Below are 16,469 nucleotides of genomic sequence, written 5' to 3'. Positions count from 1 at the left end.
TCTTGCAATCTTAAGTTCACTTTGGTCACCCTTCAACTTGACTGATTTAGCAGCTCCATGTGGATAAATCATTCAACACCATAGTTATTGGTAAGATGATATGGAGATAGTAGGTCTACTTCAGCTCAAACAAGCCCAAGACTTCTTGATAGTTCAGATGTCCTAAAACCTCCCAGGTTTCCTCATGGAAAAAGTAACATCTAAGCTGATCTTTCCTTATATCAATATATGTGAGCATTGTGGCTCATTAGGGAGCTCCAGGTGCAAAAAAGACAAGTTACTGCTCCTTGAATAGTGATATATATGGGGAAATTCAGCAGGTGCCATGCAGACTGCAGATGCTAAAATTCCCTCTTGTATACAGAAAGCCTTCTTTTGAACCTCGTCATCCAATTCACCACTTTCAGCTTTTCCACTCATACTGATCTACATCAGAAGCAGCTCCTGTATTAATATGGTCACAACCTTCTTTCTCCATGCAAGGTGCTGTGTGCTGAGAACTTTAGAAAATCTGAACTAGATCTGGGGAGACAGTTTCAAGAAAGCCGTATAATCTGTTAGCACTAGATTTGGTTCTATGGCTGTGTTCATATAGCTATGGCATTTGAACTCAGACATTCACCTAACCCTGCCACTGCCACCACTGAGGAATAGTTGTGCAGGAAGGGCCAACCAAAACAATACACTCCCTTATAAGGAAAGATCCCAGTATTTAGGACTTTCTAGTTTGGGGAAAAGGCAAACATGCATCCATAACAGAGGTGTATGAAATTATGCATGATGTGCAGAAAGTATATATAGAAAAGCTTTTCTTTGATGAAATTGAATGTTGGAAGTTTCAGGAAATACTACTTTTGTGCATAGTTAAATTGTGGAATTCACTACCGCAAGATATTGATGGCCACCAGCTTGGATGGCTTTAAAAGAGAGACAAATTCATGGAGGGTAAAGCTTTCAATGGCTACTAATATTGATAGCTATGATCTACCACCAGTGTTAGGAATACAAGTAGGAATGGTGCTGCTACACTCATGTTGCAGGATTCCCATGAACACCTGGCAGGCCACTGTAGAAACAGAATGGTGGAGTAGACTGGGTTTAGGTTTGATCCAGCAGAGATCTTCTTGTGTCCTCCTGTATGCAGGTACTAGTACTAACTATGCCAGGGTAGGGAACCTGTTGCCCTCCAGATGGTGTTGAACTCCTGAGTCCCATCAGCCTCACCCAGCATGGTCAACTGTCTGGTGTGAATGGAGTTTTAACCCAGCTGCAGGTTCCCCAACCCTTGAATCAAATGACTACTTCAGAGCGGAAAACTATATTTAAGGTAGTCAGATGCAGAAGGGGACATGGCCCCTGCACCTTTAGTAGTTGCATAAGAGAGAGGGAACTTCAGCAGGTCCTATCAGCTCTACTGGATGTGCTGGCAGATGGGGCATTGGGTGTCCAGCACCAGCTGGCTTGCCCACAGATTTCCCATCCCTGATCTACTTGCAATTCCTGGGCATCATAAGATGGCTTGTGCAGGTTCTCCAGAGCAAGCGTTAGTTTCTCCACTGAAACATGGAATATTTATTTAGGCAAATTTCTAAGGTGTTGGCCTAAAAAAATATGGGAACAGGCTCTTTTTCTACATTTATTTTTTTTATTCAGTCAAGTGAATCCCTCTCAAGGCCATTGTCAAGGGAGTGAAGCCTTTACTGCTATTTGCTCAGAAGTGCCTGCTGTCGGAATGCATGAGAATAAGAGGTGGGGACTTGGAGTAGATGCAAGCCTGGTGGAAGAAGAAGCTGGGAGAAGCTGCTTTAAAGTCAGATGATGTGGCCAAACAGCTGTTTGTTAAGACTCTGCATCCTTAAAGCCAGCTCAGTTCTCCTGAAGTGCACCGTTATAAAGTGCTGCAAAGGGAAAGCTCTGACTCAAAATCCTATTCTATTTGGAATCCACTGGGGTGGTGGGGAGTGGAAGCTGCAAAATTATGCAGCATGTTTATACCAACTATCCTTCTGTTTTGCAAGTTGCTGTCAGGTAGCTGCCACAACACAAGGCAGTCAGTTCTTTAAAAGGAGCAGCCCACAGAGATCCCTTGCTAATTTCAGAAACATCCAAGACACAAGAAATACAAAGAATTCCAGGGCCTGTAACATTTCTGACATTTCTGGCAATTACAGGTTAGCATTCACCCAGCATGTGCCACTACACTGTATTAAGTAGGCATGAAATCCAAAGCTCTTCCTACTTCCATACATATGAAATCCAAACTCTTCCTCCCTTCTGTTCTTTTCGTGAATGGCTCGCACAAGGTGAATTCAATTTATGTCTTGCAGGGAAAGCATAAGTGCTACCACTTAAAGAACGATTAAACAATTCCAGTTTTAAGTTCTACATCAGGGTAACAGATTTATTTCTGGCTTTGAGCATCCAAGAACATTGAGGTAGACCACTAGTCTTTGTCAGATATCTCGCTGAGTGGGACCCTGGTACTTTTAAGAGCTCAGTTACAGTGAGGAGTTCTTGGCCACATATGCACGCAGTAGCAGCCAAGGGTGAAGCTACACCACACGAAGGAAGGTGCCGTACCATGCTAAGGAAGGTGTGTGCATGATGTGCAACCTGGGAACTGCTTGCTTCTAAAGAGTTCTTAATGGTACCCATACAGAGAGACATCTGGAAACCCTATCACATTATCGAATCATCCAGGAGCTTAGCGGAGTGTCATACAAAATGGGCAGGTCCAGTCTGCTTTTCTTTCCTGTTTGCTAAGGGATCTTTGTTTATGTTTTTGCAGGTATTAATAACAAATGTGTCTGTAAAATGCTTTCAGAAGGAGTGGGATTGAAAGTAGCTTAACGGTTGTCCAGTATGTTTTTAAGCAATCTTCAAGAGCATCCATTACAACAAGAGGAACTAGAACTAGATGGTAAAAGAATTACTCAGTGATGATGTCTTCCGACAACAGAAGGCTCGCGTGGAAGGTCAGATGCTTATTCGTTTCAACTGCGCCCTTTTCACGTTTCAGTATTATCCTAATGTTGCTACAGAGTCCATTATTCTGAAGAACTTTCCCCTGGTGTCAGATGGAGATGCTTGAATAAAGCTCTTCTATCTGTTTCTTGAAAAATTCTCTCAGCTCTGGTCTCCTAGCTTTTAACGTAGGTGTCAACAAACCATTTTGTACAGAGAACATTTCGGGGTAGATGTAAACAGCTTTAACCTATGGGGGGGGAAACAAGTCAACATGTTTATAAAAATATACTGTAACGTTGAATAAAAGGAAACGGCTGATTTGATAGCTGTGTTCCAGACATATCACATTGGTCACTCTGCCAAGTATTATTCTGCACACCCACTCCTATGTAGGATGTAATAGCCCAGTGCTAACACCTGCCTACTTTTAAATTCAGTCTTTTAGTTGCAGGAATTCATCAATAATGTCCCTAGCTTTGCCCAATACACTGGCTTTTTGAACAAAAGGTCCCCCCCTCCCAATAGGGCAAAGCATCTGACTCCTTAATACAACCCAGACTATTTAGATATTTGGAAGTTTTGTCGCTTTTTATTTGCTTGGCTTGTTATTGAAAGGTGAACAAATTTAGTGTGCAATCCTGTGCATGCTTATTTGAGAATGAGGTAGCTTGCTGCATGGATGAGGTTCTGTGCCTATTGCTTTGGTATATATATCTCCCAGAGACCTTGGAACAGAAATTCTAAATTTGGCTGTTGTTAACACTTGGCATTTAATGGCAGACACAAGGTATATTTTATCAACAGACTTTAAAAAATACATTTCTGCATCAAAAACAATCTTAAAAGGCTCGATTCTAGGATTGAGACACAATGAGGACATGCTGAGTTCTCTCCACCTTCTGCAGAAATAACTGGCACTAGGGGAAATTAAATTTTAACTATTAAAACACTTGACTACCTTTAGCACTGAAAATGAACTGCAGAGCACACTTCAAAGTTTCATGTTGGCAAAATCTTTGCTGCTGCTGTGAAAAATGTGTTGGTGCTAAGCATTAATTCTGGAAGCAACTTAAGGATCATTTATGTTTTATTTGCATTTTTACAATTAAAGAGTAACACATTGGCCATCTATCTTCTATGTTGCTGAAAGCAGTGTTAAATCATGTATTAATCCTGAATATAGACCTCATAGGAAACTATGATGTTTAAATGCGCATTTGTTCATTTAAGTGTCAGGAGCTCATTATAAGAGGTACTGGGTACAATGCACCTTGCATATTTTTGATTCTTTGTTGCCTCCCTGAGCTAAGAACACCCAAAATCATTACCCAAGCAACTGGCAGTGACTATAGAGGAAAAGGCTTTGCCCTTAGTATCTTCTTTGTACCCATGTTTCCTGCTTGTGATTTTAAGAATTCATTTCGGAGGGCTCCCCCCGCCCACCTCACTACACAGGACTGAAATGCTGCAGAGAACAGAGGCATATGTGCCCCCCATACCCCCAAGGATTATATTAGATGAATTGATAGATTAGTATATTTCATCACAGGGAGGTTTACAGCATGGGAGAAAAAAGCAATTTTAAGAGACAGTCAGTTCTCAACATTTTTTTTATAGACCAGTTTTTGAAAAAGCAGGAAAGCTTTATGTGGAATTAGTTTCTACAGTCTCTATTCTTGTTTAATGCATGCATTATGACACTGCAAGTGCATTTATTATTCTGTTGCCAAATCTAGTGCACAAATGCAGGCACGCTTAGGAATTTATGTCATTATACGAAAGTTACAGCTGTTACATTTGTGTTTTTAAAAATAATAGAATCACAACATGACCTTATTTTAGATCACTCTTCTTAAATGGTGTGTGTGTGTGTGTGTGTGTGTGTGTGAGAGAGAGAGAGAGAGAGAGAGAGAGAGAGAGAGAGAGAGGGGAGTACATTATGTCCATTTTTGAACTTCCCTTATTGGAGGTTTGTAGGTCTGCCGCAAAAATACCTACGTCAGGAGGAGATTAGTCCATGGATGGGGGACAAACAGAACAGCTGTATTTTCCAGGTCAGCTACAAGAATGGTAATTAAGCTGACTTTCCAGTACTGCTCTCAGCTTGAATGGAATGGTGTTTCAAATATTTTATCATGTTATCTATCATAGAGAGACCTTCTTTAACCTTTCATGCATTCATAAACAGACAAGGATAGTTTTATTTCATAGAAAAATACACATTTGAGTACTGAACCACAAAGCATAAGCGAGGCATTGGGGCTTTTATATAATGCATGCTAAAATCCCTGCTATTCAATCACAAAGAAGAAGCTCATCTGCATCTAGTAATCAAAAGCTATCATCAGTATTTAGTATTTACCTGTTCAAACGAATGGAGTCCACTCTCTTTCCCTAACTGCACCATATCTTCCATTATTGCTTTTTTGAGCTCCTAAGTAAGAACATATGAGAACATTTACAGCCAGGAAGTCCTGTTCAAATACATGTTCCAATATTTAAATAATTATTTATTTGGCTCTCTGTTGACAATTAACTTTTCAAAGAAGCAGAGGGTGAAATGTGATTATACTGTGTAGGACAAGGATGGGAAATATCAGGCAGAGGGATGAATTGTGCCCCCTCCCCACGACCTCTTTGTCTGGCCCTTGGAACTCTCCTCAGGTCACACCCTTCACATGCCAAGCTTTGCACTCCAAATATGCCCACCTGGAACGTGTCTTTGAACTCTGATATGGGGAGGATAGAGGCAGGGTGCTTGAGTGTTCGTACAAAATAGCCTATTGTACAAAAGATAAAATTTACATTTGTTTCTCCACCCATTTTTGGCCACTACTGGCAAGTGGCCCTTGTAAGATTGTTCAGAAGGTTATGTGGCCCTCAGCTTGAAAAACATTGCCCATCCCTAAGGAATTCTGGTCCTGTAGTCTTCATGCAGAAGTGTCTGAAATACCTCCTTGATTTAAATTTCCCAAGCATGAACACATTTTGCAGGACAAAGACTTAAATTCTTATTCTAGCATGTTGTCTTGGAACTTGTTCTTAGAGCTCTGAGCTCTCACTTTCCTCTTTGCATTTAAAATTAAAGTACAAAGGAGTTCAGTGACTGAAACTGTATCTTATAACGCCAGTTCCAAAATAGTAGATTCCATTGCATTCCTTGGAAAACATTCCCTACACCTTACACTGATGCCCTTTTCAATGTTATTTATCTAATGCTGTCAATATGAATTGCATTTTGCACAGAGGCCAGGTCCCAGCCCTGATCAGCTGGCAATCTAAAGAGAAAGTGCTTACAGTCTACTTCCTTAGTGTTCTAATAACCAAGTCCCTGGATTATAGCGTAGGCATCTACTCAGAAGTAAATCTTACTGAGTTCAATGGAACTTACTGCCAGGTAAACAGGAATAGGATTACAGCCTTATTTCTTGAACATCCCAAGAATGTTGCCAGGATTTACTTTTGCTACTGCTGACTCCTAGCTGCTCTACATATTTCCATCCCCTTACCCAAGTGGTAGTAGCCCACCTGGCTTTGTCACACAGGAGTGGGGAATTAATTAATTATTCAAATACATAGGAGCGTAGGAACTGCTTTATAATGAGTTGGGCTATTTGTCTATCTAGTTCAGGATAGCCTACACCGACTCATAGCAGTTCTGCAGGGTTTCAGACATGGGCTCTTTCAATCCCTGGAACATCCAGGGAGTGTTGAGAATCTTGACCCCTTTTTGCAGGTAGTACATATGTCCACCACTGAACTATGGTCCTTTGCTTATTGCTTCCACCAAAGGTAAATGTGCTGGAACACCCATAGAAGAAATAAAACCTGCTCTTTAGTAGCTTTGCTGTCTTCTTTCTGGAACATTACTGCAATCTTTATCTAGTCTAGGCAACAGCAGAGAAATCACATGATTTGGCGCTGGCTCAGACATTCCAAGCCTCCAAAAAACAAAATGAAACAAAAGCATATCTCACTGTGCAAAAAAATAGATGTCATCTTGTAGCAATGGAACAGTACTGATAAAGAAAGTGGAAAAAACCCAAGATGTTATACTAGCTCCTGTTATAGGACAGAGCTTTGCTTATCTAATGGAATCTTTCTAACAGATGTCCCTGTCTCTTAACACAGTAATCACCTAGCTACTTAGAGCCAGAATTACACATTATGTTAAAAGCAGTTTTAACTACTGTGCTTTGGACTTGGCTGTGCCTTTCTTTATGAAAAGAAGCTGTGGGGGATCCTGACCAGGATTAAAACCCCTTTTGCCTTTTTGCCTGAAAACTATCCAAAGCAGTAAATATGTCCTTTGGGGGCATTATTATTAGCAGGAAAACAGGGCATAGTTAAGCTCCCTCCTTCTGTGCTGTGGATCTGATCCAGTTCAGAGCCCCCTATAGCTGTTTTTTTCCTAAAGAAAAGGTCACAGTCAGATCCAAACACATTAGCTGAACTGTTTTAATTCAGCCATTCCCATCTTGGTGCTCTCCTGATATTCTGGATTACAGTTCCCATCATCCCTGACCATTGGCCATGCTGGCTAGAGCTTCTGGGAGTCCAAAACATCTTGGGGGCAACAGGATATGGAAGGCTGCTTTTAATGTAACATTGAAGTTGGCCTTTCAGCTTATCATATTTGCATCATTCGCCGTAAGGCTCTTTCAGTGCACTGGCAAATTCTGATCTACCAATTAGAATTATAATCTATGTCTGTTCACACACACACAGCCCAAATTGGCACTGAACTGCACAGGAACATGTACATAAGCAATTTACCGCATTTTTACAGAGCTCTGCAAAAGTTCCATCAAAGCCTCTTTTCTTGGCCCAGGCTGGCATGATTTCAGCATCAGGTACAACAATCCCCACCAGGAAGGCCTGCAACGATACAGATAAAATTGGGGGCTGTATTTGTGACACAGCAAACCCATCTTGATCCCTTGAATTTTGCTGTGCTCTCTTATCTGTGCTTCCTAAATAAGAGTGCTTGTCAAGTTCTTTGCCCTTTGCCCCCATTCCTCAAACAATGATACAGCAGCTTCTGCTTATCACAAGAGTCAGAGAGGTGTGTGTGTGTGTGTGTGTGTGTGTGTGTGTGTGTGTGTGTGTGTTTTCTCAGCAGTGGAGGTTCAGAGCAGAGCTCTGTTCTCTTAACTTTTAATAATGGCTTCCAAATACAGTAAATAGTTCTGCAGTAAGGTTAGTCCCGCTTCTCCTCCACAGTCCTTCAGCTCTTCCAGTTCCATCAGGAGGCTGGCCCCAAATGTTACAAAATCTGCATGTGGGTGTGTTGCTTGACTCTGCTTATGCACTTGTTTACCTACTGATCTATACAGACTTTATAGAGTATGCAGGTCAATCAATGACCACTGCGCCAGAAAGTCTGCTACATGTCCCAGAATGCCTTGTGCCTGGGACATCAGTGAGTGAATGCTGTGCTCCTCTCATTTAAACTACTGTATGTATCTAGCTGCTGAACTTACCTGCTCAGCAGGTAACAGACATCAACATCTTGTATCCATTTTGAACATTATTAAATGGAATAAATATGACACCTTGCCTGCTCCTAAATGCAACCCCCCCAACCCAGGAAACAATACAAAATGGTATAAAAGGCATGACCAAATTTCAAGGAATGTTTAGAAAATGGATAGCGTTACCTGTAAACTATCTCCATGCACATATATCTGGGCGACAGGCTCGCTGCGAATGTAGATATTCTCAATTTTCTCTGGTGCAATGTATTCTCCCTGAGCCAGTTTAAATATATGCTTTTTTCGATCAATTATTTTAAGTGTACCATTCTGTGAGTAAAAAATAACATAAGAATGTAAGAAGAGTCTGTCTGCTAGTTCAGGCCTAAGGCCAATTTAGTCCAGCATCCTATCTCCCATAGGGGCCAATCAGATGCCCAAGGGAAGCCTGCAAGTGGGGACTCGCTTATGCAGCAGCAAGTAATCATGTAGAGCTAGGGAAAAGTGAGATCGCCTTGCCTGCAACTCAGCTCCAGTTTACTGGGTCCCTTCTGAGCAGCAGAATTCAAACGGATTTCAAATTTCTCAGACTAGCCAAAGAAACTAAGGTCAAATATCTATGAAACCTAACAGAAAGTGGCAGGCCCAGGCATAGTAGAGCCATGGGCGGGGAGGGGGTTAGGTATAACAATCACAACAACACAAAGAACAGCAGTGTTGGGATTTTAACAGGCTACAACTATTGGTGTCAGCAGGTTTCGGGGTAGGCATTGGATAGGTATCCTGAACTCAGCCAGCCCAACTGCTGGTGGATGATTGGCAGGGTTGATCAAGGTTATGGGTCACCCCACAGGGACAGATACATATAACAATATGTATCATATCCGGCCAAACCCCAAAATCACCATTTGGGGTGCTATAGCCCATTAGCTCCCAAGCTAGGCATCAGAACAAGAAGTACCTCCCCCAGGCTTCCAGCCCCACCCACATATACTGAGGATCCAACCCAATGCCTTATCCACCAGTAAATTGTGACAATTGCTGCGAGGTAGCCCATAAACCCATAAAATAAGGCCGGGGGAGGGTTGGAATCTGAAGGAAACCGATGTTGGAGCTGAACCCTGATGTAGGTCTGGCATATACTCGCATCACACAGTAGTAATTTTTATCAACACTATACTCATGATCTGACGTACACCTCAATGTCTAATTCACTTATTCCTTTGGTCAGAGGGGCTTGTAAACCTGCAATCTTAGTGTGCAAAGTTAGCATTTCAGTACATACGTGCAACCACTTCCCGACATCCCCAGTATGAAGCCATCCGTCCTTGTCTAAAGCTTCCGTGGTTTTCTCTCTATCTTTCAGGTAGCCCTTGAAAACGTTTGGACCTTTCACACAAATCTGCAAGAGATAGATCTGCTGGTACACTGCAAGGTAGACATCTTTTTTTAAAAAGAGAGACTTAGGCCAATTGTTATAACTTCACACAAATGATGAATATATAGGCAAAAAGTCTTCAGGAACCTCAGCCTATGGGTTAGACTGAGCCACACAAGGAACTCTTATAATCACATGCCACTGAATACTGGCATAACCCTTTTCTGGGGAGGGGAGGGACAACCACACAAATACACAGTTGGCACCAGTGATACAGGGTGGGAGACTTTCAGGAAGCTGGACCTGTGAGTTCTAGAAGCACAGCTGTTTGCCTATGAGGACTCTGTGCCAACAATGAGTAGATTGGAACATGTGTAATGCTTCCCGAGTGAAGGTTTTCTGTTCTATCTAAGCAAAGACCAGCCTGAGCCAACACAACATACTGTTAGATGCACAACAGGCAGGATAGAAGTGTCGTTTGCTGTAGGATGTTTTGTAATATTTGGGTTTATTTACAAATTTATCCAACTACCTGGGCTGTATTTTGGAGAGGCTATATCAGATAGTTGTTTTAATTATTATTTTTTAATTCTTATCCCCCCCCCCCAATTATATCCTGTAACAATGATACATGAGAAATCTGCAACTTTTTGCTTTGTTGTTGTTGTTTATTGTACTGCAGTTTGCAAAACAAAATTATGTATTAAATAAATATATGCAAGTCAAGCATAGGTGGAGGCAGACAGCTTAACATTCAACAAAGCCAGTCCATTGTTCCCACACCAGATTGCCAGAGAAAGACACCTTTCTTCCTCCTCAGCTGTTGTTAGCTTACAGCTCCAAGCTTTCTCTATCTCCAGTTGCTCTTCTGTTTCTTTCTCAAATGCACATATTTTGCTTACACCATCCTCAGCTGGGTGTGAAATGTGTGTTGCCATATCAGACTGTTGCAGCAGAAAGAGTCTTGTAGAAGACTTAAGAAACGCCTCATGGCATAAGCTTTCATAGTCCACAATAACTTATGCCCTAAAACTATGAAAGTTTATGCTATAACTTATTTGTTGGACTTTCAGGTGCCACTCTTCTTTGTCCCCCCCCCCCAATTCAAATTATTCCATTGAGAACCAAGAAACCATATTTTAATGATGAACTGTTTTTTGTTCAAAACCAAACTGTGCTCCTGCATTCCTTCAAGGCAAATGCACAATAATAGTCCTATTCACAGTAATCAGAAAGCAGCCTCACCACAATACTAATCCTGGCCAGCAGGACAAGATGAATGTCTAACTCCACTGCCACCTTCTTACTCCAAGGATGCTGTGTATATTTCATTGTGCCTGTTTTCCTTTAGCTGTTCATCCTAAACTAGGCTTCTAAGGAGTTATGTCATGAACCTTGTCCCTTCCCAGTTCCTGTCAGTTCCAGGAATTCTTGCCATTACCCTGCATGAAGTTTGGATCATCAGTACTGAAATGAAAGAATGAGAGCCAATGCCTGATTTGCTCGCTTGCCTTCCTGAGCACCAGAGCAAACTCCTCCTGCACCTGAGCTTGTTGGTCATGTTCTTGAGAAATATATGTATCTCTGCACCCTCCTATCTCCTGTAAAGGAGTGACAGATCTTGTCTCTGGAAAATGGTTCATTGGCTTTTTTAAACTACAAGTGAGACAGCAAAGAGTTCAGGAAGAGTGCGTGTTACCTCTCCTTCTCCTTTAGAAGAAAAGTAATTTAGTTCTTCAACATCCACCAGCTTGATTAAATTACAGGGCAAAGGTGCTCCAACATGACCTGCAAATCACAGAGAGATGATAGTTTTTAAGTTGCAAGGTACCATAAAGGTCATCTAGGCCAACAACCTGCCCAGTGCTGGATCTAATCCCTCGACATAGATTTATGAAAGTGACAGTGCAGTTCACAGTGCTCCCTGGCGAAGGAGACTGCTCTGCAATCGAGTCACTGGCTTCTTGCCAAGGAGACATGTGTCTTTTTAAAAAAATTAAAGAAAAACAAAAGTATAACGACTACAGCAGATTATTATCATAAAAATATCTGAACATTGCTGAAGATGCAGTTTTATTGCTAGTCTAGTGAAAAATAATAATTGTAATTAGGAGTGAGGGGAAAGAGCACATATAACCCAGAGCTCATCTCTTTCTAAAGACAACCCAAAGGAGGAAACAAAATCCAAACAGGGCCACAGATTATCGTAAGTCACAGAAGCTGGGATCTAAAGAAATGATATATGCATACTGGTAAGTAGCATTTGTTTAGGCTGAGCACAGCTGTTGTTTCAGTGAGAAAAGGGACAAACCACTGATTGGTTTTTAAAGCTGCTTGCCTTTTTGGCAGTGAAAAATGCTGAGCCCAAAGCTGCAAAGAATATCACGATTACACATCATTCTCCTGCACGCACATACATGGCATCTTAGGATTCTGACCTAATTGTTTTCAAGCTTAAATAAGCTAATTAAACTTGCATTCTAAAACAGAATTTCTTGAGGGACTGCCTTATTCCTCATAAACCTAGTAGGCCACTGCATTCTACAGGAGTTTATCCTTAAAATCTCTGAAATATCAGAAGCCACAGTATTTCAAAGCAGAGTTTTCAGTGCAGCTGCTCCTGTTTTGTGGAACATTTATCTCTGTTGGGATATGAAAGGTGCCCACTATCTGTAGTTTCTGGTGGGGAAATGGTAGACAAGCTTTTCCAGCTGGATGAAAAGGTCCCTGTCTTTGATGTTCATTTTGTACTGTTTTCACAGCTAACTTTATTTGGTTTTTGTATTGTTTTTACAATTATTCTTAGCTGTTTTTATTATTCATCTGTGAATTATTTCACAATGCATAAAAAGGCAATGGATTAATTGATGATTCAGTACCCTGCCTGGTTTATTACCTGATGTCCAGTCCCCTGGAGTAGTGAAGGTACAGCCAGCTGTGCATTCTGTTTGACCATAGCCTTCATAGACCTGTCAAAAGCATGTAAGAAAATAAGAACAACTTTACTGGGTCAGACCAAAGGTCCATCTAGTCAAATCAGATCCCTGTTGGAAGCCTTCAAGCAGGACAAGTGGACAGCCGAATTCTCCCACTTGCGATCCTCAGCAACTGGTATTCAGAGGCAGAACAGGTATTCAGAGGCCTGCATCATTTAAACAAGATGATGCTAATTTCACCATTTTATTTGAAGGCCAAAAATAAATAAATGAGCAATAAATACTTTTCTCTCCAGTGTTGGGACTCAGGAAGAAAACAATCTAAATTACAATTGTGTACAATAATAGCTTCTGATTGCTGAATTTAGAGATGGAGAAAGACATTAAAGATGGAGGAGAAATCTCTCCTTTGTAGGAACTCTGGGAGCAGCTGAAGAGGATGCACTTTGGAACTTGTACTGCAAGCTAGGAAAGCCACTAGTAGCTGGCTGAGAATGGCATGAGCCAATTATTGGTCAAGTTTAGTGCTACAGGCCTCTGCCCACCCCTGAAAAGGCCTGTTGGTGGTTGCTGCTAAAGAAAAAGGAAAGACACTGCAAGCTGGGTTTGTCTTACTCAGCATCCCTGCCACCTTGAACACCCATTTAAGAAGGGTGGGTGCATCCAACTTGTTTCTTAAAACGGGAGATCTTCAATGGTATCTAGGAAACACAGGGGCATCCAAGGAGGGGGATTCCCCTTAGACAGAACTGGAAGGCAGACAAATCTGGCCCCAATCTGTCTATAGTACCTCCCCCACCTGATCTAAATTAAAATCTAGACACAAGTTCTGATCAGATCTTTACCATTAGCTTATTACTTTTGCAAGGGACTTGCTGTACGTAAACATGGCTCTTTATATGGTCCTAATACTTAACTCTCCCTATTTCCATTATGGATGTGCTTAGTTCCCACAGTGTTATTAGTTAATACCACAGCTCATTTTTAACAATCTAGCTTTTCCCTAATGGTAGCAGAACTTCTAGCTAGGAAATAAAAAGTGCAACTGGATAAATGTACAGGTGCAACATACCTGACATCCCAGGGCTGCTCGAAGGAAGCCCAGAACAGTGGGAGAAGCAGGAGCGGCTCCTGTTACAATCATCCTAACACAGCCACCCAGGCTTGCCTGTTGGGCAAAGAGAACTTTGAAAAAACAGCATGTAGCATAAAGAAGTTATTGTACATATTTGCACAGTATACTTTGGGCTTTCAGGGACAACAAAGATCAGCCTACCTGTTAGATCTAGTCGAATAGTTTATGCCTATATTTCCAAACCTCTTTCCTCTCCCACATTTATGAAGATCACACTGCATGCTGAAAGTCCGCTCCCCTTCCCGGGGGGGTCAGTGTTGCAGGAGTGCACCCAGGACCTCCAAGTAACCCATCTGTGGGTGGAGGGATGCCACCCAAGTCATAGAGACTCCTGGCCGCATCACGCCCCCCGGCTGGCCAATCAGGTTGGCCTGGGACATGGCCACTAGCCATTTAAGTTGGCGGCGAGCCTTTAGGGCTCGAGTGGCGGTTAGGCATTGGGTAAGCCTTGTTTAAGGGAGGGGAGGTTGTTGCCTCCACCTGCCCCTCCACTTTAAGGGTAGCCTGTTAAAGGGACCCGGGCGTGTGGCTCCTGTCCAAAGCCATGCCATGACTCCATCGGGGACCCTGGGGGTGCTCTTAATTGATGTATATCATAGGGCTCCCCCTACCAGTGGTTTACCCTTAGGAGACTCCCTGCAGATGTGCAGGAGTCAGGATATAGTCCGGTTTCGCCCAATGCCTAAGCCAAGCCGCTCACATCTGCAACCAATAAAGTTGTGGCCTGTTTTATCCCATTAACCTAAACATTTGTGTCTGTGTGTTTATTATCTAATGGAACTGCGGGGCCTAGGGCCTCACCATGCAAACAGCTACATTCTTGACCTTGACCATAACACACACACACCTCAGCCTAGGTGAATGATGGTCTGGGAGAAATGGGGTGGGGAGGGAGCGTAGTTCTGAATGCATAATACGGGCTGTAGAGTATTCAGCTTTCATTTCTAATAAAACTGGATTGTCTGTATCCAGTGATGGTTTTGCACTAGCAGAAAGTGTACCCTCATGCAAACCATGACATCCAATTTTCATGGATTCCTTCCCTACCCACTGCAGTCCCTACAAAGCTGTTCCAAATAGCATGGGATAAGGTAAAGAGGTGCAGCAGTTAGGAAGAATGGGTGAAAATTGGATGCCCCGCCATACACAATCATAAGCATTTTCTACTACTGCAAAGCCACAGCTGGCTACAACCTTGTATTTTAGTGTCTTGCTTTTAATTTTTTATCATTACCATTTTCCTGGAGGAGTACACAATTGGTTGGAGCAAGTACTGTTGAGTAAAACTCTAACTAATGTATTTGAGACCTTCTGATAGATTCTGAATATGATCTTGCTTCTTACTGGTCCAAGCTTTCCTTTTGTGTTTCTAGTTATGGCTTCATTTCTTGCCTCATGCCCTGCTCCCAAATGTGCTCTGGGGGGTTGAAAGTAACCCCAGAACAGCACACAGGGGAGCAGGAATGAGATTGTTCTATCAGGTAAGCAGAAATATTTGCACTGATGAACAATCTCCTTAAAGCTACATTAAATTTCACTTTTGGTCTGCGAATTTTTACAGTAAGAGGATCGGGATTCTATAAGAAGAATGGCTCCTATTTGGGGTCTCTTTGTTTACTCCAGCAATCCTGAATTAGTCACTTTGATAGCAACATTTCCTGTGATTTGCACAGTTTAGGTACTTGTGAACTTGCATAAAACTAAACAGCTGATAGAGAGTGAAAGATTAGTTGACTCTTAAACAAGTTGCTTCTGTCTGTTGCAAAGACAGGGCAGTGTCGTGGCTCATACGTGAAAATTAAGTCAGGGAGCATCCAGATTCTCCAGTTTTGATTAAAATCCAGACTGAAAGAGACTTCCTGGTTTACTGCTCCTTTGAAAGACAGTAAAACTGTTGCTAGGGGGCAAACACCCATTCAGTAACTGGGACCCACTCAGCCCATTCATTTGAATAACAATGCCATTCAAAGGCCTCACCCATAAAAATTGCTGCTAGGGCCAAAACCCAATCCTTTACAAGGCAAGAAGGCTCCCTGGGAAAGGTTGCCCCCCCCATTAGTAATTTTTCTAGTTTCATGTACAATTTCATTTTCGTAAAGGGTTCCTTGCACAAGTGCCCATTTTTTTCCAGATCCTTACCTGTATTTTATTAAAGAATAGTCTATCCCACAGGCTGTCATTTCTGATTATTCCACTTTGAACTTCTGCCTTTTTACGCTTGGCAGCAAATTCCAGAAGCCAGCGTTTCAGTGGGGTGTCTGCTTGACTGAAGATCTAAGAGAATGCAGAATGGCAGGGCGTAGGGAGAGAGAAAAGATTGCACAGCTTAAAAGGGAAGCGGGACCAAATTTATCACTGGCATAAGCAGACAGGGCTCCACAGATGCCAGCAGTATAATTAATTGTTTGAATTAATCATAACTATACCACTGCTAAAAGTTAACAATAAAGCTCTTCTGCTGCAATTCACTCTGAATTATGCTTTCTGTTCTCTTCTAAGGGAAAACAAAATCACTGAAAAGTATGTATAGAGATTAAGGTATCCCAAGGGCTTCCATTGTGTAATTAGCTTGGCACAGC

General features: G+C 42.0%; 1 protein-coding gene across 9 annotated transcripts in view; it reads right to left on the bottom strand.

Moving 5' to 3' along the window:
- Window positions 1–2,373: 2,373 nt before the first annotated feature.
- The window catches only part of ACSL6 (acyl-CoA synthetase long chain family member 6), an 80,068-nt gene continuing 65,972 nt past the window's right edge, over window positions 2,374–16,469 (bottom strand). For all 9 annotated transcript variants that reach the window (XM_053376780.1, XM_053376773.1, XM_053376772.1 and 6 more), the window contains 9 exons: window positions 16,030–16,164; window positions 13,828–13,923; window positions 12,716–12,788; window positions 11,519–11,607; window positions 9,727–9,843; window positions 8,628–8,771; window positions 7,744–7,845; window positions 5,330–5,401; window positions 2,374–3,214 (listed from right to left, as the gene is read on the bottom strand). In XM_053376780.1, coding sequence (XP_053232755.1) covers window positions 3,074–3,214; window positions 5,330–5,401; window positions 7,744–7,845; window positions 8,628–8,771; window positions 9,727–9,843; window positions 11,519–11,607; window positions 12,716–12,788; window positions 13,828–13,923; window positions 16,030–16,164 — 969 coding nt within the window. In that variant the 3' untranslated portion in view covers window positions 2,374–3,073. The remainder of the gene's footprint in view (window positions 3,215–5,329; window positions 5,402–7,743; window positions 7,846–8,627; window positions 8,772–9,726; window positions 9,844–11,518; window positions 11,608–12,715; window positions 12,789–13,827; window positions 13,924–16,029; window positions 16,165–16,469) is intronic.

Source organism: Podarcis raffonei, chromosome 2 (genome assembly GCF_027172205.1).
Source record: "Podarcis raffonei isolate rPodRaf1 chromosome 2, rPodRaf1.pri, whole genome shotgun sequence".
Classification (NCBI taxonomy): Eukaryota; Metazoa; Chordata; class Lepidosauria; order Squamata; family Lacertidae; genus Podarcis; species Podarcis raffonei.
The sequence above is the reverse complement of the archived record's forward strand: the minus strand, read 5'-3'. Positions and strand labels throughout refer to the sequence as shown.